Here is a 22,336-nt window from a genome sequence, read left to right as displayed (position 1 = left end):
TCCAATACTACCTGCCACAGTCAGGGTTAGGGTTAGGGTTAGGGCAGGGACATCTTCCAGGGATGCCAGGTAGCTCCAAGCCCTATCCACCGTGGCACTGAACACTTGCAGAGATTGGCCAGCCACAGCTTCTCTGTGCAGCCTGTGCCAGTGCCTCACCATCCACATGAAAAAGGATTTCCTTTTTCTGTGTAATCCATATACAACATAAGTCACTTTAAAACTGATGCCCCTTGCCCTGTCTTTACATGCCCTGTGAAAAACTCTCCTTTTGGAACCCCTTTGATATATTGAAATGCTTCTTTAAGGTCTTACTGGAGCCTTGTCTTCTACAGGCTGAACAACCCCATATCTCCCAGCCTGTTTTCACAGTTGATAGTTTTCAGCCCTCAGAGCATCTCTGTGGTGTTCTCTTTACCCACTCTAACAGCATCACATCCTCCTTGTGCTGGAGACCCCAGATCTGGAGCCAGCACTCTTGGGCATCTCACCAGAGGACAGCAGAGCAGATGGGGAGAAGCTCCCTCCCTCATCCTGCTGCCCACCGTGCTGGAGATGCACTCAGGACATGGGTGGCTCTCTGGGCTGCCAGCACATTTGCGTGCAGTGTGTGTACAACTAAGTGTGTGGCAGCATCTGTGTGTGTGATCAGCCGTGCCTCCAAGTAATGCCATATGCCCAAATGGTTGCATAGCAATGGTGCACACGCTCACCTGTGCATGGGGTGTGTGTGTGTGCATAAAAATGTGTGTGGCCACGGTGTGAATGCTCACCTGTGTCAGACATGTGCCTGCCCTTGTCCATGTGGGGAATGCACAAATATGTGCATGGTGGCAGTGCACGTGCTCGCCCGTGCCTACACGGATCTATGTGCAGGCACAGGGTGCATGTGCTTTTCCCTTGCCTGGGATGTGCAGGCATGTGTGGTCTATGACTGCATGTGCATATGCCTACGTGGACGGTACACATACATGTGCGGCTGTGATGCCTATGCTTGTGCTGGCCCTGCCCACGTGGGTGGTGCATACACAGGTGCACTGCAGTGGTGCATGTGCTTTCCCGTGCCCATGCATGTACCCATGCGAGGGGAGCATCCGTTCGTGCACGGTGGAAGCCGTGTCTGCCCGTGCATGTGTGAGCCTGTGCACACCTATGTGAGTGAGCACACCCACTCCGGGTGTGCCCGCCGTGCCTGCGTGGGCGGGCAGCGCACACGTGCGTGCACGTGCTCTCCCGTGCCCGCGCGGGTGCCGCACACGGATGCGCGCGGGGGCGCGCGGGTGCCCGCTGTGCCCGCATGCTCGGGGCCGTGCGTGGGCCGCCCGCGCCGCGCAGCAGCGCCCGCCGTGCCGAGCAGGCCGGGGCTTGCGGCAGGGGCAGGGCCGGGGCAGCTTGCGGAGGGACGTCCTGGCGGGGCCGGGGGGCCTGCGGACGGCGGGTCGGGGCCGGAGAAGGAGCGACCTTGCACCAGCGGCGGCGGCGGCTCGAGTCGTGCAAGGTGTGTGTGGGGCGGGGGGCGCTCCGCCTTCTCCCTCCTGGGCGTGCTGCGGGATGCTCGGCGGGGATCCGGCAGCCGGCAGCCCTGGGGTTGGAGGAGGCAGTGCCCCCGGGGGCGGGGCGGGGGGCGCGGGCCGCAGCGCTGCCCTCACTCCCTCCCTCTCCTCTCGCCGCAACGCTTGTTGCTGCGCCGAGAGACGGCACCGCGGTTGCCGGCAGCCGCGGGGAAGGGGGAGGGCGCGGCGGAGCCTTAGGTACGTTGGGCCCGGCACGGCGCCGTGGGGTGCCCCCAGCCACCCTCGGCCCGGCCACGGCAGCCCTTTTGCCGTCGCGGCTCGCTTGTCGAGGTAGGTGCCCCCCCGGTCCCTCCTCAGCCCTCGGGGCTAGCAGGGATGCCATGGGGACATGGCTTCCCCCGCATGCGGGAACCCCGCGCTCCCCCATCTATCCCAGCCCACCCGCAGCCTCCTGCTCGAGGCTCGCGACCCATGGGCGCGGGAGGTTCACCCATCCCTTCCCAGCTGCCGGAGCCAGACGGATGGCGAGGTCCAGCTGATGCTTTTCATGAAGATCCCTGCGCTGTCCCTGGCCTCTCAGGGCAGCCCAGCACCTCGTGGGTGGGCAACAAGGAGAACTAGCACAGGCTGCGGGAATGGCTTCCATCCCTCTATGCACCAATGCACCAATGCCCGAGCATGGGGCAACCACAGTCTCCTGTGCCCAAGTCAGGGACAACGTTGGGATGCCAAGTAGGCTGAGGAATAATTGGGACACTGAAAAAAAGGTAAGGAAGGAAAACTTTGCCTGAAAGGATGCCGCCCTGAGTGTCATTTCTGGGCAAAGATGCACCATCTCCCTTGATTTCCAGGGCTGCACCTCCCAGCTAGCAGAGCCTTACAGGATGAGGGGCCATGCATGCCACTTCAGGGCTTTTCCTCCATTCCTATATGTCTTTGTCCTCTCTGGGCTGTCATCAGGGGCTGCAGAGCTCTGAGCCAAGTCAGGTTGGAAGATGGCCGAGAAGCTGGTGCCTGGGGACCTGTTCTCAAGGAAGACCCGGGAATCAGTGTCATCCCTGGACTTAGACAAGCTGGCACCCATCTCTCCCGAGGCTGGTGGTGAGGAGTCGTCCGACAGCGAGGGCGAGCAGGAGGACAGTTCTCACAAGCTCATCCGGAAGGTTTCCACCTCAGGGCAGATGAGAAGCAAGGTCAGGGGTGGGGGATGCCGGTGGTGAGGGGCTGGCTGGGTGTGGGGTCACTGCTGACGATGAGGCGGGGGAGTTTACCAGGGTGTAAATCAGTACCAGGTTCTTGCTGCTGGCAGACTTGACCCAGCCACAGCTGGGAGGGTTCTGGCCCCCTGTGTCCTGTGGGAGGGCACATAGAAACATGCAAATCCCACAGTGGTAGTGTTAGCATTGGTCCCATGAGGCTGTGAAGCACAGATTTTATCCCACTATTCAGGAGCAGGATCTCTCCCATACCCAGAGAGCCCCTACCACATTTCCTTCATTCTGCATTTGTATCCCCTGGGTTCCCCTTACCTGTCCCTGGAAGAAGAGGACTCTTTTTGGGATGCTCTGTGGATACTCTGGGGCTGAGATTTAGGGTCATGACAGTTCTGTAGGCTCCTCAGATCTCACACCCTGCTGCAGGCATTGTGTGTGTAGGGCTTGGTGGGTGGCAAAATCGAACCTGCATCTTTCCTAGTGCCCCAGATCAATTTGGCTGTGCCAGCTCCCCTGCAGGCCCCATTGCCACGGATCTAGTCCCCAGTGGTGGTTTGCTGGACAGATGGGAACACCTTTGAGGTCAGACATGACACTCATACTTCCCAGCCACTAGCATGACAACAGCTGGAGAGTGTGTGTGTGTGTGTGTGTGTGTGTCTGTGTCTGTGTCTGTGTGTCTGTGTTTGTGTTTGTGTCTCTGTGTGTGTGTGTGTGTGTGTGTGTGTGTGTGTGTGTGTATCACAGTTTGCTCAGAAAAAGCTATTTTGATAGTACCTACGAAATACGGGCTGTGGTTCCTTTAGCCAGACAGGAGTGTGTGGTTAGAGGTCCCAGGTCGGCTCAGTGAAATGCAATGCAGGCAGAAATAACCTGAGCCAAATGGCCAGGTGGGATGTGGGGATAGAAGGAGGTTTGCTGGGGACATTTTGGGGAGGGAGGATGCAGACACAGTTTTGGGAGGACGGTCTAGTTGACATGCTGGTCCTTTGCATCCACCTTTCAGCTGTGGGAAGGAGGTGGCAGAATGAGTCAAGGCAGTGCCTGCAGTGTTGGGTGGCCCACGGGGGCAGCCAGAAATCCCCCTACAGCCAGCTTCCAGTGCTAGCTTCTCCTCAGTGGGGATTTGGTGGATGTGCTGCTCCAGGGAGAGGGGAGAGCTCTGAAAACACAGCATAGGAATGTAGTTGTGGAGAAGGGGGCTATCACTGGACTCTGGTGTTGGGTGCTGAGGGCATGAAGGAAGGGGAATGAGGCGGTGTGGGTCTGGTGGCAGCTGTGGGGATGCTTGAGGCTGGGGCAGGCTCCCCTCCTGCTGGCCCTGTCTTGGCTGTTGTGCCAAGCCTGGTGCACTGGCATGAGATGGAGCAGAGGAGACCTGCTTGAGGGTATAGTAATTGCATGCTCCCAACCTAGCACTGTGGGGTTTTTCCACTTGGCAGAAGAGACTTATGGGGCATGGGGCATTGAGGGGGCTCTTACTGAGTCCCTCTGGCTGCTCAAGGAACATACCTCAATTTTCCCTTCTTTGAAGCAGGCTGGCATCAACTCTGCCCTCTCCAAGTTGGCTGCCATGTGGGTGAAGAGGGCAATACTGGGTGCAGGGTGTTGGGGAGGAGGCATGGTGGGAAGGCCAGGCCAGTGGGCAGAATCATGGGGATGCTTTGTTCTGTGTATGAGCCCTCAGCACCCTTCCGGAAGGGCAGCAGTAGGCACTAGAGTTTGCCATGTAGCACTTGTCATGCTGTGGGCCACAGGGACATCACAGGGAGCCATCAATGCCAGAAAGTCTGAGGGGAAGGGGCAGATGGCTGGGCTATGCCCATGTCCTACAGCAGCAGTACAGGAACATGAGCATGCTCTGAGCCCCAGCCCAATTGCCAAAGCCCCCCATAACACCAGCAGGTTCTGGCCTCACTGCTGACAGGCTGCACGTGGGGAAAGGTTTTCTCTCTGCCTGCTGTGGTTGCTACCCACATTCTGCTTGGCATCAGCAATTAGCCATGCAGGATGTCATGCTGTGCAGCGTGCCAGAGAAGGCAGGTGGCATGATGGATGGGCAGGTGGAAATGACATGTCTGGGTTAACAGCCCATGGAGCTGGGGGAGAGAGTGAGAGCTGGCAGGGCTGGAGCTGGAGGGACCTGAGAGTGAGCTGTGTATGCCTCCCCTGCCACCTCTGTGTTTTCAGTGTTGGGGTTCAGTGTTTTTCCCGAGGATGCCTTTGCCCTGGTCCAGGTGGGCGGGACTACACTTGCCAGCCTGGCGTCTGGTTGGATGGACTCCCTCCTTCCCTACAGAGATGAGGATTTTTGGATGACATTGCTGCTGCCACCCAGGTCAGGCTTACAGTCCCGACATGGCACATGTGCTGCCTGTCCTCCAGCCACAGCCACAGGGTGTGTGCCATGGCAGGCACCTTCCTGAGTGACGCCCCTGTCTTGACATCCTTGGCACCCAGGTGGAGCTGGAGTAGGGGGAGGGAATCATTGCCTGCACCCCAGGCGCAGGTACCTAAAGAACACAGTTTATAAGGGAGAGTTCAGGGCCAGGGTGGCAGCTCCTGAGACAACAGGTGGTGGGGGGGTCAGGGCTTACTGTCCTATTTTGGGTCATATGTGGTGGTTGGGGTGCTTGAGAGGGTCTATAAGAGCCTGCCATGTTGGGGGGCTAGGAAAGGTCAGGAGCCCCAGCCTATCCACACTGATTGGGGAGACCTTGGTCTCTGGTGATGGAAGCAGGCAGCTTCTCCCACTGCAGGCTGCTGTCCAGCCCCTGGGACAGGAATAGGTGAGGATCATTTTGGGATCTGTTGAATCCTTTTGATTGCTGCTCCCCAGTCCCAGTGCCTTTGCACTCTGAATGCTCATGCCTCCACATCCCTTTGTCAAGCCTCCACATCAATCATATCCCCCCCACTCCACACCTCCAGGCTGCAACTGTGGACACCCTGTGGGGTGCTTTGTGCCAACATTTTTATGGAGGTGGAGAGGTCATTGTGCTCAGTGACAAAAACAACTGCCAGATGCTGGTGTCCCTGGAGCTTTTCCATCCTGAAAAGCTCCAGGATGGATGGAATCTTGCTGACATTACCGTTCCCCCCAATCCTCCTCAATGCATCTAGGGGATGCCAGCTGCCTGTACCAGCTTTTAGGTGTGCAAGTGCAGAGTAGGAGGGGGATATGATGCTGCTTGCCAGCACCGGTCCCCTTAGGGCTGGGCTTGGAGAGAAGGTGAAGGGGAGAGAGGGGCTGGTTCTGGGGCGCACCAACGCATTTGAGTTGATGAGGGTGGTGGGTCACATCCTGCCCATGTGTCTGGGGCGTTCATTCCCCAGCACTGCCTCAGCACAGGCTCTCCCAGCTGCTGCCTCCCAGAGTGGAGGAAGAGAGTGATCCAGCAGTGCTGTTTGGTTCAGCGAGTGACAGGTCCTGGGGTGATTGCACCAGAGCTAGGAGGTAGAGGCATTGAGGGGAACACAGAGGGGTACATGCCAGGGATTCAGGGTTGCCCATGGCATGAGCACAATGTGTATGGCCATGGTGGTTAGGGGTAACCATGGCTTGTCTGCCATTTGGAAAGGGGAATTGTGTTCCCGAATTCCTGATCTTGAGATACATCACAGCTGTTTTGTGGGGCTGAGGGACCCACCAGAATCCTCCCATGGGGCTCAGGGAGATCAGTGGGGTTATTGGTCTCCTTGTCCTTGCTGCAGGTATTGAGCATCCTGCAGGCTCAGGGTGCCCTTGGAATGAGGCAAGCTGTACCTGTGCATATTGGGGTGTTTGTACCTGTGCATACTGGTGTTGGGCAGCTGTAGGGAGCCTGGTGAGGCAGTGCTGTAGAGCCAGGCCATGGGGAAGGCTGCCCACTGAGTGCTAAATCCTGGCCAAAAGACGAAGAAAGAAGGTAGAGCTGGCTGGGGCCAGGCATGGAAACCTTTCTTCTGCAGCAGGAGGGTGGACCATGGCTCCTGGGCAGTGCATTCTCTAGACTTGACACTGGTGGGACAGTGGAGCATCTCTCTTACAGAGAGAGCCTCGGAGAGTAGGGATTGTTCAGCCTGGAGGAGAGACTGTAACCAAGGGGTCCCCGGTTTTTGAAAGGAAGGGTGCAGCAAAGGTGGAACCAGGCTCTTCTCAGTGATGTCTGCCAATGAACAGAGATGGAAAAAATAGGAAATTGCACCTCAGCACAAGAAAACACTGTCTGAGACCAGGGAGGCAGGGCTTGCTCTCATTAATCAGGGTTCACCAAGCTGGTGCCTGGGGTGTGAAGATAGCCCCACTGTCACTAGCCGGATGTTTGTGAGGTTTCTCAAGCACTCTGCCCTCTCCATGCTAACTTTTTCTGTTACGTGAATGTCGTTCTTGTCCATCAGCTCTTTCCCACCCCTGCTGGGCAGAGTGGGAGGGCTGTGCAGGGGTGAACTAGTAAAAGTTGGGCTGATGTGGGATGCTTGCTAGCATGATGCCTGGGGACCGATGTGGCTGTAGATAGGGAAGTATGATCTCATTTCTAAAAAGCAGCTGCTGGATAATATACTGTTGGGGGGTTGCCTTTCCTGGGGCTCCTTTCCTCATTCCTCTCCTCCTGTTAATTGTCTGTTGCCTTTCAATGGTCTTGTGGGCACGAGGTGATGGCTTGTCAGGACTGGTGCTGAAATCTCCTTTTAAGCATCCACCCAGCACAGGGAAGGGATATTGTGGTTGGTCCTGCAGTGGCAGAAAGCTCCATCCTCTGGGAGCAGCTGTGCCTGTGGGGCCATAGCACCTGTCAGGCACCAAGCCCCCTGACTGCCCAGTCCTGGAAGAGCTCTGCTGTGTCACAAAGCTTGATAAAGTTTCCAGCTGACTCCGGCCTGACTCCTAGGAGTGCCTAGCAGCTGGTGGAAGCCCTGCCTCTGGGCTGTTTGAGGTCTGCCAGCTTTCCTCTGCTGTCCTGGTGCCTGCTGGCTCAGTTGGGGGATGAGCTCTTATGCAACTGGACCCCGGCTTGTGTCCAGTGGGCTGCTGCACTTGGAGCAGGAGAGTGGCCGCCTGGAATGATGCTGGTGCAATGCAGGTCGGTGTGTTGACAAATTAACTTCTTTCCCTTCTCCTCCTACTGGGTGAGGCATCATGTGGTCACAGGGGCAAGTATATCCCTTCAGGACTGGTGTAGGGTGGCCCGCTCTGTGGGCAGATGGTGTGGTGCTCAGAAGCCGTATGTTATGGCATTCCTGGGTAACAACTTTCCTGGCTCTTCTCCAGTCATGCCTTTGCTGTCCAAGCTGATCCCAGCAGGAAAACCCTCCTTCCCCAGCTGTGGTCAGACCTGGCTGCACAATGGGCTCTTCCCAGGAATAGGGGTGGCAGAGCTGGGATAGTGGGGTAACAGAACAAAGCAGCATCATGGGGCTCTGCTTTAAGGCTGAGGGAAGGGCTGGCATTTCGGGTTGTAGCCTGACCTGGAAGAATCCATGGACTGCGGTTCAAGCCCCCTGCTTGTGCCGAGCACACAGGCAGCCTGTGGCATCATGGCCTCTGGAAACCAGCCCAGTCCTGGCACAGCACGTGGCTGGCCATCCTCCCAGGGCCATTTTTACCTGTGTCCCCCCTGAGGCTCTGCTGCCACTGCCACTTCAGCTGCATCTGACCTGGAGGTGGTAGTATGCCTGTAGATGCTGTATGGTTTTCGCCTTTCCCTTTCTGCCCAGTGCCTCTGGGATCCCCCCCAGTGCTGGTGCTGAGCCCCCTGGGCTGGAGAGAGCAGGGAGGGACCTTGGGATGGGGCAGTGGAGTGCTGGGACAGAGCCCTACAGGGGAGCTGGCCTCTGGCTGATTGCCGGGCAGGTCGTCTGTGGCTCTGGGTGTTCCGCCTCGGTTGCTGTGGTGAGATCAGCTCTGGCTTTGCTGAGGCTCCCTGCAGTGCTGCCTGGGCTTTCCAGAAAGAAGAGCTGTGGTTGGAGTGAGTGGAGGGGCTTGGGTTTTTTTGGGGTGTGGGTGGCACACAGCTGCGCAGTGACTGGTGCAGATCTCCCAGCCCAGTGAGCCAGCGCTCCCATTGTCCCCAAAATTCTCCAGGAAGAAGAGGCAGTCCCTGTGCTGCAGGTGCTCAGCTCCAGCTCTTTTGAGCTTTAGGGTGCCTGATAGCCACTTATTATACAATTGTGGTGACCCTGGTGCTCTGGACAGAGCTTTGGGGAGCCAGCACATCAGGGGTGATGCCACCCTGGCATGGCCTGTCTGCCCTTGCCATTGTCACCCCTTTCCTGTTTGCAAAGAGGAAACACTGGGCTCACCCAGCAATGCTGCTGCAGCGTGGCTTCCCACTGTGTGGCTGGGCCTGCTGCTGGCCATCAGGTGCCTCTTAGGTGTCCTCTGGTTGTTCATTCCAAAAGCAGGGGTCCAAAACCATGGAGCCTCTTGGGAGCTGCTCCTTGCCCCAACAGCTGGAGCAGGTGCTCCTGGCTGAGACCCATGGTCAAAAAATGAGGTAGGTGGGTGGCTTACCACAGTGAGATCCCAAACCAGCCCTCTGGCACCCCAGAATTGTGTGCCTGCCCAGGCAGCGTGGGACAGCTGCACTCCAGGGCTTATTTTGGAAAGGGGACTTGCCTATTTTCCCCAGGGAGGGATTGTCTGGCCCCATGCAGGCACCAATGGAACCTGTACCACATGGCATCACACACCAGGGATGATGCAGCCTGGATGTGCAGCTGCTTACCTGAGGAGTTGTGCAGCAAAATGCTGCATGTGGCGACACAGAGGGCTTGGGCTTTGATGCCCAAATCAGCCCACAAGGGTGGGCATGGGGAGAGGTGCTCCCTGAGCTTCTCTGCAACAATTTTGCTGCCCCATCTTGGGATGGCTAGGGATTAGTCTGCACTGGTGGAAAACTGAGGCCTAGTTCCCCCAGCCATGGTATTGGAAGTGCTGTGGTGAAGGTGGGAGAGCTCTTGTGGGTGTTGTGGTGAAGGTGGGAGAGAGTGCCTTTCAGGGCAGCTGCATCCTGTCCCTGGGAGGGCCAGGGCTGTGACTTTTGGGGGCTGGGTGATGATTTTTTGCTGCTGTCAGGAGCTGCTGCTGGAGGTGTTTCAGCTCCGACCCTCCTTTGCAGGAGTGGGTGCCACCCTCCCAGGCAGCCAGTCCTTGCTGTATCCTGCCACCCACGTGGCCCTGGAGCCAGGCAGAGTGCCGCCCCTTCTTCCTTCTCATTGTCATCCCTTTCTCCCTATGCCCCCCCTGCCCCCCCCCCCCGCCCGCCCTTCACCATCACAGCTCCTGACACCACTCCTTGCTGTCACACACTGCCTATCCTTTGCAACAACAGCAATGACTGCAGCAAACATGGGACCTGTGCCTGATGAGTGCAGCCAGGTGTGGTGAATGTGGTGTTTGGGGCTGGATCCCACCAGGCTATGGCAGGACCCTGGCTTGTCCCCTGGTGTGGGACAAGGACTGCTAGGGTGCATGATTTGTGTGGGGATCTGAGGTCACTGCTGGACCCCACTGGAAGGATCCCTCTGCGCTCTTGCAGCTGAGAGGCCAGGAAAAGTGTGCCCCAGGGTGCTGGCACTGGGGACCCCTGGGCTGTTTGAACCTGCACCGACATTCTGAGGCATCATGGTGATTGATTGACTGCAGCCAAACTGCACCAGTCATGGGGAGTGATAAAGGCTTAAAACATCCCTCTTCAAACTCCAAGCTGGAAGAGAGCAGGGAACAATATGGTGGGTGCCCTAGTGAGGTTCAGGAGGGTTATGCATTTGGACAGTTGATGTTCAGGGAGCACCCCAGGCGGGGTTTTAGCATCTTTGTGAAGGCTTCTGCTATTCCTGGTGCTTTGGCCATCTGGTTCAGACCTGTGTGGCAGTAGATTAAGGCTGAGACCTGAGGCTGGTGTGTTTGCAGGCTGATGGGTGCCTGTCTGCCACCTCTTGCAGCACATGGATTGACACCGGAGTGCAGAGCCCAGGGGCCGTGCTTCCCTCCCTGTGCCCTCATGCCCAGTGCTAATTTGCCGTTAAATGTGGCTTGTCATCATGTGCCTGGATTGGATACAACCACCGTGGCAGCTAATTGCAGAGAAGCAGCTGAACAGAGCTGCCGGTGGTGTTTAAAGAAGATACAATCAAAGATGAGGCAGTGCCAGAGCATCTCTGCCGCCTCTTTCAGGCTCATAGCCATGTTGCAAATACTAATTAATTGAGTCTTGTAAACACCACTGCGAGAAGGGTAAATATTGGCAGGTGCTGTGTTTCGGTGAGGGCAGAGGACGGGCAGCCAGGTTGCAATGAAGCGCTGTGCTGCAGGGGATGCTCTGCCTGTGCGGGCTACCCTCAGCCGCACGTTGTCCTCTCTGTGGGGCAAGGCGGAACTGGCTGCACTCCGGCTCTGCTCCGGCTCCACTCTCCACACCAGCTGGGGCCGTAGTACCCAGGTAATGCCACTTTGAAGATGCAGTTGGTATCTCTGGTGCACTAGTGTCCTCTTATATGAAGCTTTGCTGGCTCCAGTTCTGCCCTTGGCTTCTAGGGAGCTGCAACAGGGTGAGGATCTCCAGGCACTACCCTGGGATGGAGAGGAAACATCAACAGTGGAGCCTCTGCAGTGCTGGAGACTTGCATCTTCTAGCCCTGCCATGCCCAGCAGCATCCTTCCAGATCACAGGCAATGCCCAGTGACCAGGCGATGGTAGGCAGGGAACATAATTTTCCCTGCTACATGCAGCAGAGACTGAGCTCCAGAATGTCCAGTCTGTGCTCCTGGGGACCCAGGGACTTGTGTCACAGGGGAAAATGGTGGCTTTGGTGATCCTGGGGCACTACGGGAGCTCAGGACACTGTGGTCTCTGCAGAAGAGCGTAAAGGAGGGGCTGTTGCTGAAGCAGACGAGCTCCTTCCAGAGGTGGAAGAGACGATACTTCAAGCTGCGAGGCAGGACACTTTATTATGCTAAGGATGCCAAGGTAGGCTTGGAGGGTGCTTCCAACATGCACAGTTGGGGGGGACCTGAGCCTCCCAGCCCAGGAGGGGACAGAGATCCCTGCCTGGTGGACTGGGGCTCTGGTTCCTCCCTTGCAGTCCCTGATCTTTGATGAAGTGGACCTGTCTGATGCCAGTGTGGCCGAGACCAGCACCAAGAACATCAACAACAGTTTCACGGTGAGGGAGGTGTGGGGCTACCAACTGCACCCTGTGGACACCTCAGAACTGTGTGGGGAGGCATTACAGACCTCCCTCATCCCCCAGAGCCATGGAACACTCCATAGCATGGCCTCCTGCTGCTCGAGGTGGCACTGGTGTGGCAGAGATTGCTGGGGTCCATGCTGGGTTCTGGCTGGCCTGGCAGTGGCCTTGCGAGAGAATGTGGGTGTGGTGGCTGTTGCAGGTGATCACGCCATTCAGGAAGCTCATTTTATGTGCGGAGAACCGGAAGGAGATGGAGGACTGGATCACAGCCCTGAAATCTGTCCAGAAGTGGGAGATCCATGAGGTGATGTGGGCAGGGTGCTGTATGGATCCGTATTTCTATGTGGAGTGTGTTTCCCTCTGCGTGCCTTTGATTGCCAGACAAGAGCTGTTGGCCTTGGCATAGCCCCACAAGGAGGACAGGAGTTGGACTGGGCAGACTCAGGGGGCCAGGAGGGAGGGAGTGCTGGCTGAGGGTGCCAGGCACTGATGGGGCAGGGCTGTGCCTCCAGGCCACACAGTTCAACATGGAGCACTTCTCGGGCATCCACAACTGGTACGCCTGCTCCCACGCCCGCCCCACCTTCTGCAATGTGTGCCGCGAAGCTCTTCCAGGGGTCACCTCCCATGGCCTCTCCTGTGAAGGTCAGTGCTGGGGTCCTGCTGGGGGGTGGGTAGGGCTTGGGATCAGGGCAGGGCAGCCTCTCAAAGCTGGGCCAGAGCAGGAGTGGTACAGTATGATGCCTACTGCCCAGATGCAGAGGGGTTTGGGACCAGGGATATGCATGCCGTGGGGACCTTCCCTGCTCCTCACTGCTCCCCCCCATGCAGTCTGCAAGTTCAAGGCACACAAGCGCTGTGCCGTCAGAGCCACAAACAACTGCAAGTGGACGACTCTGGCCTCCATCGGCATTGAAATCATCGAGGATGAGGATGGGGTAAGCAGGGGAGTCCCTGTCAGGGATCCTGGCAGGACAGATCCTCCATCAGAACTAGCCTTGCTGCGCCTGGATCAGGAAGCGGGAAGAAACTATAGCTGTCCCCTGCACTGTGTGGCCTCTGGGCTTGGCTCTGCAGGGGCGTAGCTTGGGGACACCTCCTCTGGAACCCTGTATCAGGATCCCTTTTTGCTGTCCAAGTGGGGCCACCTCCAGACATTTTCTGGGGATATGTCTGCCCTGCCTCACATGCTGATGGCTTCAAGCAGACAGGTGGGCAGGGATGAGAGGACATGGGAGGGGTCCCAGACACACCTTGCCCTGCTGCATGGCACGCCCTCCATGGTGCTTTGGGAAAGAGGTGGCCGAAGATCTTTCCCTCAAGCATGCAGGATGCTATTGGTAGCTGCTCTTCTCTGCAGGTGGCCATGCCCCATCAGTGGCTGGAGGGGAACTTGCCCGTCAGTGCACGCTGTGCTGTCTGTGACCGGACCTGTGGCAGTGTCCGGAGGCTGCAGGACTGGCGGTGTCTCTGGTGCAAGGCCATTGTAAGGATACACCCATCCCTGTCCCCACCCCTCTCCCAGCACAGACAGCACTGACCCTCCTGTGTGCATCTCTGGGAAAGCTGATGCTGAGACTTTGGTGCTGCATCCCCCAGCTCTGCTTATACAGGTGTTCCTGTGTTCCTAGGTTCACAGTGCCTGCAAGGAGCTTCTTGGCAAGAGGTGCCCCCTGGGCCAGTACAAAGTGTCCATCATCCCCCCAACTGCCCTGAACAGCATCGATTCTGATGGTGAGTTGTGGAGGGCACAGGGCTAGTCTGGTGGGGAGACAGGCTGTTTGGGATAGGGCTTTGATCTCTCTGAGGTCTTCTGGAGGCTTTGACTTGTTGCACTGTGCCTTTGTTGTGGCACAGCAGGAACACCACCTTCAGTAGGCTCCAGAATCAATGCCCCTCCCTTAGTTGAAGACTGCTTGTTGCCTTACACTCTGTTTCAGGGCTTGGTGGTATTCTGTGGGCTTTGGGGTGGCATTTCTTGCCCGCATATGGCTTTAGCTGCTCCTGCCAGGTCACCACTTGCAGTAGCTCAGGACATGGTGCCTCTGTGCTGGGATTAGCAGTGCCAACCCTATACCCCTGAGGTATTCTGTCCTCTGTTGCACCTCAATGGTTCAGCATCTCTCAAGGCAGGATAAAGCTCTTGCTTGGGTTATTTCTCACTGTCTGAAGACAAGCTGTTTTTTTGGTAGTGCAGAGCACAGCTTTGCCTTGGCACGGGACACTGCAGGGAAAAGCCATGTGAAGCGTGGGGGGACCCCCCCAGCTGTCTCCTTCTCCTGAGGGGCCCAGCTGGCCTCCGCTGAGCAAAATCTGTTCTTCTCCTCCGGATATTTCTTTCTTCATTCTTTACTGCTTTTCACCACTCAGCCCAGCCGGTGGCTCATTTGCCTCATTTGCCTTGTTACTCATTGGGATGCTGTCAGGGTAACCATCATGTGGCTGCTCCTCAGCTCCAAAGCCTCAGCTGCTGGTGGCTGATCCCTGGCAGCATCTCTGCCCTGTCCCTCTCCAGCAGCCCAGTCATCTGTGCCTGTGACTGTTGCCCACCCAACTGGGAACAGCCTAGCAAGGCCTCAGTTTCCCCTTGTCCTGCCATGCTGTCCTGCTGCAGCATATGAGTATTGCTGGCAGCAAGCTTTTCTGCTGCAGCCCACGCTCTGACTCAGCAGCTCTCAGTGCTTTGTGTTACTGCTCTGCTCTGCTCAGCTGGGCTGGGAGTGGAGATGCAGCAGTGGCCAGGCAAGGAGGGGGGGGCTGTGGGGATGTTGTTCCCATGCTCCTGCTGTGGTGGGGGTGCTAGAGCTCCTGGTTGCAGAGCCATAGGGCTCTAAGGGCTATAGCTGTGGGGCCGGTGCAGTGGCATGATAGCTGATATGGTCCCTGTTGCAGCATTGCTTGGTCTGCCAAGGGAAAAAGCCTGCAGGCACCAGCCAGGGACCTGGGATGGCCAAGATGTGCCTGAGGCAGGTGCAGGCTCTGGGCCAGCTGTCAATCCTGCTCTGCCTTGGGCATATTTCTTTCCCCATCTCATTTCTTTAAAAGCATAGTGCTTCCTCTTCCCTCTGTCCCTCACCATCCCCTGGACATCCCCATTACTACCCCTCCTGCCCCAGCACCCCACAGGTTGGGCTTGGCACAGACTGAGTGCCCATACTCTGTTCTCCTGAAGCGTGTGTGGGCAGTGGGCGCTGGGGCTCATGTGTTTGGGCTTACTGCAGGTTTCTGGAAAGCCACCTGCCCCTCGACCTGCTCCAGCCCTCTCCTGGCCTTTGTCAACTCCAAGAGTGGGGACAACCAGGGTGTCAAGTTTCTGCGCAAGTTCAAGCAGTTTCTCAACCCAGCCCAAGTCTTTGACCTTATGAATGGGGGCCCACACCTGGGGTAAGCACCAACCTGAGCACCCTGGAATTGCTTGGTGGGATCCCAGTGGGCACCTGGCACAGCACCTAGTTCCTCTCTCCTTGCCCCCCACCCAGGCTGCGCCTCTTCCAGAAGTTCTCCACCTTCAGAATCCTGGTGTGTGGTGGGGATGGCAGTGTGGGTTGGGTGCTCTCTGAGATTGATGCCCTTGGCCTCCACAAGCAGGTGAGTTGGGTGTTCCTGGCATTACTAGTGCAGACTGGCACCATCCCCAGCACTGGCACACTCTGTGTGCCCCAGGTGCTGCCAAGCAATGGATACAGCAGAGTTGGGGGTGTCACAGGTGCCCTTGGGGGCTGCTCTGAGCCCCCCCACTCTGTCTCTCTCCTGCAGTGTCAGTTGGGTGTCCTGCCACTGGGGACTGGTAATGACCTTGCACGAGTCCTGGGTTGGGGCAGCCTATGTGACGATGACACTCAGCTGCTGCAGATCCTGGAGAAGCTGGAAAGGGCCACCACCAAGATGCTGGACCGGTGAGCAGGGCATGGAATACATGCCTCTCTGTCCCTTCTACCCTGGCATCTCTTGGGAAGCCTGTCTCAGTTCCTTGCTTGTCCCTGTGCTGGGGGGCCAGGAGATGGCAAGCAGCCATGGTCTCTGTTTGGCAGGTGGAGTGTGCTTACCTATGAGGCCCCCAAGCAGTCCCCCTCAGCCCTGAAGGAGGAGGAAAATGGGGACTCCAACATCCAGGTGGGAACTGTTGGCATTTGGGGGCTTGAGATGGGGAGGGAAGCTGGAGGGCAGGTTCCTGTTCAACCCATTTCAGGAACACACAGGGAGGGATGGCACAGGAAGAGGTTATTCTGGGGGTCCCTGGGGATTTGGGCTCTGAGGGGGCTGGAATTGGCTGCATGCAATGAAATGAGCCTGGCAGGTCTCAGCCTGGCATGTGCAGTTGGGAGCAGGCAGAATGTGATGTAGAGCTAGCCTGCCACTGGCCAGCTGCTTTGGACTCTTCTGTGTGCTCCTGTTCAGCCCCTCAGTTTCCCTCCTGATGTGACTGACCTCCCCTCTGCCCAGCAGCATGGACATGCTACCCTCAGTGGTGGGGAGTGGGCTGAATAAGGGCTGATCATCCCCAGTTCAAGGCTGGCTGGGCAAAGCTCCGTCCCTGAGCAGGGCACATGCCAAGGTGGCAGGTGTCCAGCTGTCTCCACCTGTGTCCCGCAGGTCCAGATCTCCCATTACGTGGACTCTGTTGCCTTTCACCTGGCCAAGATCCTGGAGTCAGACAAGCACTCAGTAGTGATCTCCTCTGCAAAGTAAGGAGGGGGCTGTTGGTGGGGGTGCCAGGAGCCCCTTTGCTGGGCTGGGGCCTGTCCTCAGGGCCACTGCACCCCCCTTGGCCAGGCTGTCCCAAATGGCCACCAGCAGCTGCTGGCTGTGCTGGTGCCTGGCAGATAATCCTGGCTGTGCTGGCCTTCTGGAGCAGTGGGTGTTATCCCAGCAGGCACCCTCGCTGGCATCTGTGCCTCGCTGGCCATGCTGTGTCCCTCTTGACCTCCAGCCACTTCCTTTGGCAGGTTCCTCTGTGGCACTGTCAATGACTTTGTGACTGAAGTTGGACAGGCTTACAAGAGGGCAACGGAGAACAAGCAGGAGGCTGAGCTGATGGCACGGAAGGTGTGTTGCAGGGGAGCTGGAGTGTTGGGTCAAGCTGGTGGCACAGCCCCTGAGCAGGGGAGGGGCTGCTCCTCAGGCCTATGCCCTTGTTGAGCATGTATTGGGGTGTGCCATGCTTGGGTTGCCCAGGCACGGGCTGTCCAGGTGCTTGGGGGTATCCAGGCACTCATAGTGCCCAGGGAAGCACCCAGCACTGGTGGGGGGGCAGCAGCTGGTGGCAGGTGCTGAGTGGGGTAGGTGTCCCACAGTGCGCCATGCTGAATGAAAAGCTGGACTCATTGGTGCGGGAGCTGAATGAGGAAGCTCAGGCCATCATGGCCCCTGAAGAAATGGCACAGGCCACCCATGCTGATGTCAAGGACCAGGAGAAAGCTGGCAGCTTCAACACCAACCCCCAGCCTCGCATCTTCAAATCCAAGGAGCAGCTCATGCTGCGGGCAAACAGCCTGAAGAAAGCCCTGCGGCAAATCATTGAGCAGACAGAGAAAGGTGAGGGAATGGTGGGAGCCGGCAGCTTCCCTGATGATGCAGCAGCCTGGCAGGGGCTGTGAAGTCACACTGGGTTGGTGCTGGACCTATGCCTTTTTTCTCCCCTGGGATCCTTGGGATCGCAGCAGTGGCCCCGCCCTGGGCCCTTCCTGGTACGAGCCCATAGGGCTGACACGAGGAGGGGCTACAGGGCTGCACAGACTTCCTGTCATGCCCCTCTTTATATACAGCTGTGGATGAGCAGAACAAGCAGACCCAAGCCTACCAGGGCAGTGTGGGCCCCAGCAAGGACAGCTCGGAGGAGTTAAAGAAGGAGGAGGAGAAGCTCAGTAAGATGCCAGCAGGGCATGTGGCATTTTGTGGGAGCATGGGGGTGAGCTGTGGGATGGACTCAGGGTAAACCCATGTGGCAGCTACCTCCCTGTCACCCTGGCCAGCCTCCCGGCGGGTGACGGTGACCTCTGCGTCTTCATCCATCATCCTGGACCGGCCAGACACCTTTGGCAGCTTGCAGTTCCCTGAAGACCCCAGCACCCTGTGAGTCAGAAGTTCTGCCTGCCCTGGAGACCCTGGCCCACTCTTGCTGCCCAGGAGCAGAGCTGGTACCATGCTGCCCCTTTGAGGAGGCTGCTGCCCACCAGTGTGGCATCCCTGCTACCAGGCCCTCCTTGGCCAAGCAGTGCCTGTGCTGAGGGAGCCTGCCTGTGGATGGTGTGGGATCTCTGGCTGATGCTTCGAGCTTGGTGTTCCCACCTGCAGGCAGGTCCTGGCTGGGCCATGGGTGTCCTGCTATGGTGACTGAGGGAAACTAGCAGCCATCCCTGCTGGTTTTGGTCAGGCTTCCCAGTGCCAGCCACTCTGCTCCAGTGGGTGTTACACTGCATCCTCTAATGCCAACCCAGAGTCACCGATGTGCAACTGCTGCTCAACCTGCTTTCTCTCTTTGCTGATTTCAGACACTTCTTGGAGAAATGTGTAATGAATAACTACTTTGGCATCGGCCTGGATGCAAAAATCTCCCTGGAGTTCAACAACAAACGCGATGAGCACCCCAAGAAGTGCAGGTTGGCTGGAACCCCTAGATTTCCCCCAGGAAAAAACATGTACCCCTGGTTTTCCAGTGCCATCAAGTTGCTGGGAGCCATAGGGGTGACTCAGGCCTACTGTGTTGGAGATCCTTCCTGCAGCAGATTTTGTACCTGCACCCATTGCTGGGATGAGCACCCCTTGGTGGCAGGCTGCAACACCCCAGAAAGGGTGAAGATGTGAGGACTCGGTGGGATTTACTTGCTCTGCACCTGGAGAGAGGGACATTGCCATGCTGGCATGGAAGGGTCAAAATCTGGTGCAACATGCTGCACCTTTGGCTTTTCTGGGAGGTAGCAAGAATTGAGGAAACTAAGGTGGGGCCAGCAGTCTGGGACTGTTCAGCACAGTGCCCCAGGAAGGGTGTGGAGCCTGTGACAAGCAGTGGGGAGCCCACAGCTCCTCATCTCTTCCACTTTGCCTCACAGCAGCCGCACCAAGAATATGATGTGGTATGGGGTGCTGGGCACAAAGGAGCTTCTGCAGCGCACTTACAAGAACCTGGAGCAGCGGGTACAGCTTGAGGTATAGGGCTGGGAGAACAGGGAAGGGGTGGGAGGGGCAGCATTACAGCAGCCCCCCAGGCTTAGCCCTCTCTTGCAGTGTGACGGGGTGCCTATCTCACTGCCCAGCCTGCAGGGCATTGCTGTCCTCAACATCCCCAGCTATGCTGGGGGCATCAACTTCTGGGGAGGCACCAAGGAGGACAATGTGAGTGCCAGTACCATGAGATGAGTTGGGTGGCGTGATGTCCTTTCCCCAGTCCTAAGATACCCCAGGGCTAGGGTGTCCCTGCCTTTGGCATACATGGGGGAAAATGGAAGTCTTCATGTGTAGTGATCCTCTACAGAACTTTGGGGCTCCATCCTTCGATGACAAGAAGCTGGAGGTGGTGGCAGTCTTTGGCAGCATCCAGATGGCCGTGTCACGGGTCATCAACCTCCAGCACCATCGCATTGCTCAGGTAGTTGTGAGGTGTACTGCAGGACCACAACTAATGCCTGAACGCTTTTGGGGCAGCAGTGGAGCCTGAGGCAGTGCGGCTCTGCTTGGCCTGACAGCTATTGATGCCACCCCTGGGCTGTGTGCCCCACAGTGCCGCGTGGTGAAGATCACCATCCGGGGCGACGAGGGTGTCCCTGTGCAGGTGGATGGAGAGGCCTGGATCCAGCCACCTGGCATCATCAAAATCCAGCACAAGAACAGAGCCCAGATGCTGACAAGGGACCGGGTGAGATTGAGGTGCTCCGAAAGACCATGCTGGGACATGAGGAGGTATGACCATCTCAGAGGGGCCATGTCTGTCCCCCGCAGGCATTTGAAAGCACCCTCAAGTCTTGGGAGGACAAGCAGAAAGGGGAGAGCTACCGAGCAGCCACACGGCCACGGCTCAGCTCCCAGCAGTCCATGGAGTACCTGACTGAGGAGGAGAGCAGCCTCTTGCAGCAGGTCTCACAGGTTGCTGAGACCCTCATTGCCAGGTCAGACTGTGGGAAGGGGAACATAGTAGGCACAGGGAAGGGGGAACTCTACTGTGGCCATGCAGAGGTGTGTGCCCAGCCCAGGGGAGCCCTGGCAGCTCCAGCCCCTGTCACCCGCAGGATCCATGAGGCAGCCAAGGCTCACAAAGCCATGGAGCAGGAACTGGCACATGCAGTCAATGCCAGCTCTCTGGCACTGAGTGAAGCCCTCTCCCACAAAGCTGCTGGCACCTCAGAGGTGAGCAGGGACTGGGAGTGTAAGGCAGCCTTTACCCAGGACCCATGGGGCCCTGCTGCTCAAGGGGTTTACTCCCCTGTGCCCCAGTTTCTCAGCAGGAATGTGGCTGTGGAGATGGTGCTGAGCATCAAAGAGCTGTGGGCTGAGACCAGGGCATTCCTGGAAGGGAAGGCGGTGAGTCAGGGACTGGAGAGTACCCAAAGACCCTCAAGGCTGCTACCTCTGGGGGTGGCATCAGGGTTGGGTATGGTCCCTGTACCCCACAGCTGGACTCGCCACAGGAGGAGGAGGCGCTTCAGGGCCCCCTGAGTGTGCTGGGCCAGGAGTTGCAGCGGCTGCTGGACATCCACTGGCTGGGCCCTATTGCCCACCCTGCTGAGGAGGTGGGTACACAGGGACTGGGGTCTGGAACAGCCCAGCCTCAGGGAGCTGTAGCATCCCACCAAGCCTGGCTTTTCACAGGAAGGTGCCAGCAAGGGCAGCTTTAAGCTTCGCCTCAACATCCCCAAGTCCAGGAAGGAGAAGGACAAGCTGCAGAAGCAGAAGGCCAACAGTGTGCTGCCAGGTAAAGTAAGCAGTATGCCAGGGAGAGGCTGGTGGTGCAGTCCATGCTAGAAAGGACGCCCCTGTTCTGACCTATCCTTCAATCTCCTGGCCTGGGAATGCTGGGGAAGAATCCTCAGGAAGGGGGAACCTGGCTGCCTGGGGGTGGCACCCTTGTCACCAAGAGCCCCTTAAAGCTTTTTCTGATATCAGACGTGCAGAGCACCACAACCCCATAATTCCTTGGCTAAGGGGAGAAGGGGGCGCTGGTACAGCTCAGGCCTTTGGGTAAGGCCCTTGTCCACAGCTGGGAGTCTGGTTGAGGGGGGTGCAGCTCAAGTGCTCCATAAGTAAGCCAATGAGAGGAGAGACCACTGCAGCCTGAGCAGGCTGTGGCCTCTGGCCATGCTGGACTCAGGGGTGGGAAGGGGGTATGCTGTCTGCTGACCGCAGGCTGCCATCACTGCTGCCTGCGCTGCTGCGTCCCACTGCCTCCACAGGCCGCAGCAGTCCACCACTGTGGTTTTCCTCCCTGCTAGCAGACAAGTGGGGCTCCGAGGAGGTGGCAGCTTGGCTGGAAACGCTTGGTTTAGGGGAATACAGAGACATTTTTGTCCGGCATGACATCCAGGGCTCAGAGTTGATTCTGCTGGAGAGGAGAGACCTTAAGGTACAAACCCTTGTGCCTCCTGAGGGTACCCCAGCCCTGGGGAGCATGGTGTCCTCCATCCCTCCTCTCCCTATCCCTCCTGGTGACAGGTTGGCCCTACATCTGGGTCCGCAGAGTTGAGCTTGTGCAGCTTCTGCACAGGGGCGGGGAAGCACGGGAGGAGGGTGGCCTTGGTCCTCCAGCTTGCAAGGCTCCATACACCTATCCAAAGCAGTATCAGCAGCACCTGACCTTCACCTGCATTCAGGCATGGGGATGTGCTTTCAAGAGGACAGTAGGCTTCAAGCAAGCACTATGCTCTAGCAAGGGAGAGCATGGGAAGCTGAGCTGTGTCTCATCCTCCACCCCGTGGCTTGTGTACCAGCAAGGGCCAAGAGCTGCCCCCTGCAAATGCATAATCTCCTCTTTCCTGCAGGACCTGGGGATCACCAAAGTGGGCCATATGAAGAGGATCCTTCAGGCCATTAAGGAACTCAGCAACCTGCCCTAGGCTGAGAGCAGAGCAGCAGCGCAGTCCAGGTGTTGGGTGGGTGCTGCCCCCAGGAAACAGGGGTTGGGTAGGGGAACAAGTCCCTTCCCTTGCCCCATGTGAATGGAGCCCCCCCTGCTTGCCTTGCTTTAACTCTCTGACCCCAGTAACCCTTTAGCCACTGCTTCTCCCCCAGTCTATGGGGCTGGAGACACTGAAGCAGAGGTCTACCCTGATAGGTGTGTGATCTGACCACTAGTCCCGCCCCATCAGGGTCACTGTAGGGCCTGGGGCCACCCCCTGTGTGCTCAAGCTGGAGCCAAAGCAAAGTTTCCCCTTCCCTATGTGGGTATTTATGCTGTGTAAATATTTGGAGAGAAGATACTCATTGCTGCCGCTCATGTAGTGTCAT

The 22,336-nt window shown here is 57.7% G+C and overlaps 1 protein-coding gene across 10 annotated transcripts; it reads left to right on the top strand.

The window, feature by feature from the left end:
- The first annotated feature begins 1,378 nt into the window (after window positions 1-1,378).
- Window positions 1,379-22,320, top strand: LOC103816296 (diacylglycerol kinase delta). Of its 10 annotated transcripts, none has more exons than XM_050974636.1 (29): window positions 1,379-1,498; window positions 2,475-2,707; window positions 11,569-11,679; window positions 11,795-11,875; window positions 12,102-12,206; window positions 12,415-12,547; window positions 12,734-12,840; window positions 13,263-13,388; window positions 13,534-13,636; window positions 15,124-15,286; window positions 15,382-15,490; window positions 15,659-15,798; window positions 15,934-16,015; window positions 16,496-16,587; window positions 16,849-16,948; window positions 17,197-17,437; window positions 17,668-17,766; window positions 17,851-17,974; window positions 18,394-18,501; window positions 18,952-19,048; window positions 19,127-19,234; window positions 19,374-19,490; window positions 19,620-19,754; window positions 19,838-20,242; window positions 20,330-20,416; window positions 20,509-20,625; window positions 20,705-20,807; window positions 21,325-21,455; window positions 21,871-22,320. In XM_050974636.1, exons 2-29 carry the CDS (start codon window positions 2,510-2,512, stop codon window positions 21,943-21,945), a joined length of 3,597 nt encoding a protein of 1,198 aa, XP_050830593.1. In that variant the 5' UTR covers window positions 1,379-1,498; window positions 2,475-2,509; the 3' UTR covers window positions 21,946-22,320. The 10 variants fall into 10 exon arrangements, 9 of the variants coding, with proteins under 9 accessions (XP_050830593.1, XP_050830598.1, XP_050830599.1 ...); XM_050974637.1 differs by lacking the exon at window positions 1,379-1,498 and adding an exon at window positions 1,509-1,844 and having other exon boundaries at window positions 2,019-2,707; XM_050974638.1 differs by lacking the exon at window positions 1,379-1,498 and adding an exon at window positions 1,509-2,281.
- Window positions 22,321-22,336: the final 16 nt, after the last annotated feature.

This window comes from Serinus canaria, chromosome 4A, assembly GCF_022539315.1.
Source record: "Serinus canaria isolate serCan28SL12 chromosome 4A, serCan2020, whole genome shotgun sequence".
NCBI lineage: Eukaryota > Metazoa > Chordata > Aves > Passeriformes > Fringillidae > Serinus > Serinus canaria.
This window is presented reverse-complemented; position numbering and strand designations above follow the sequence as displayed.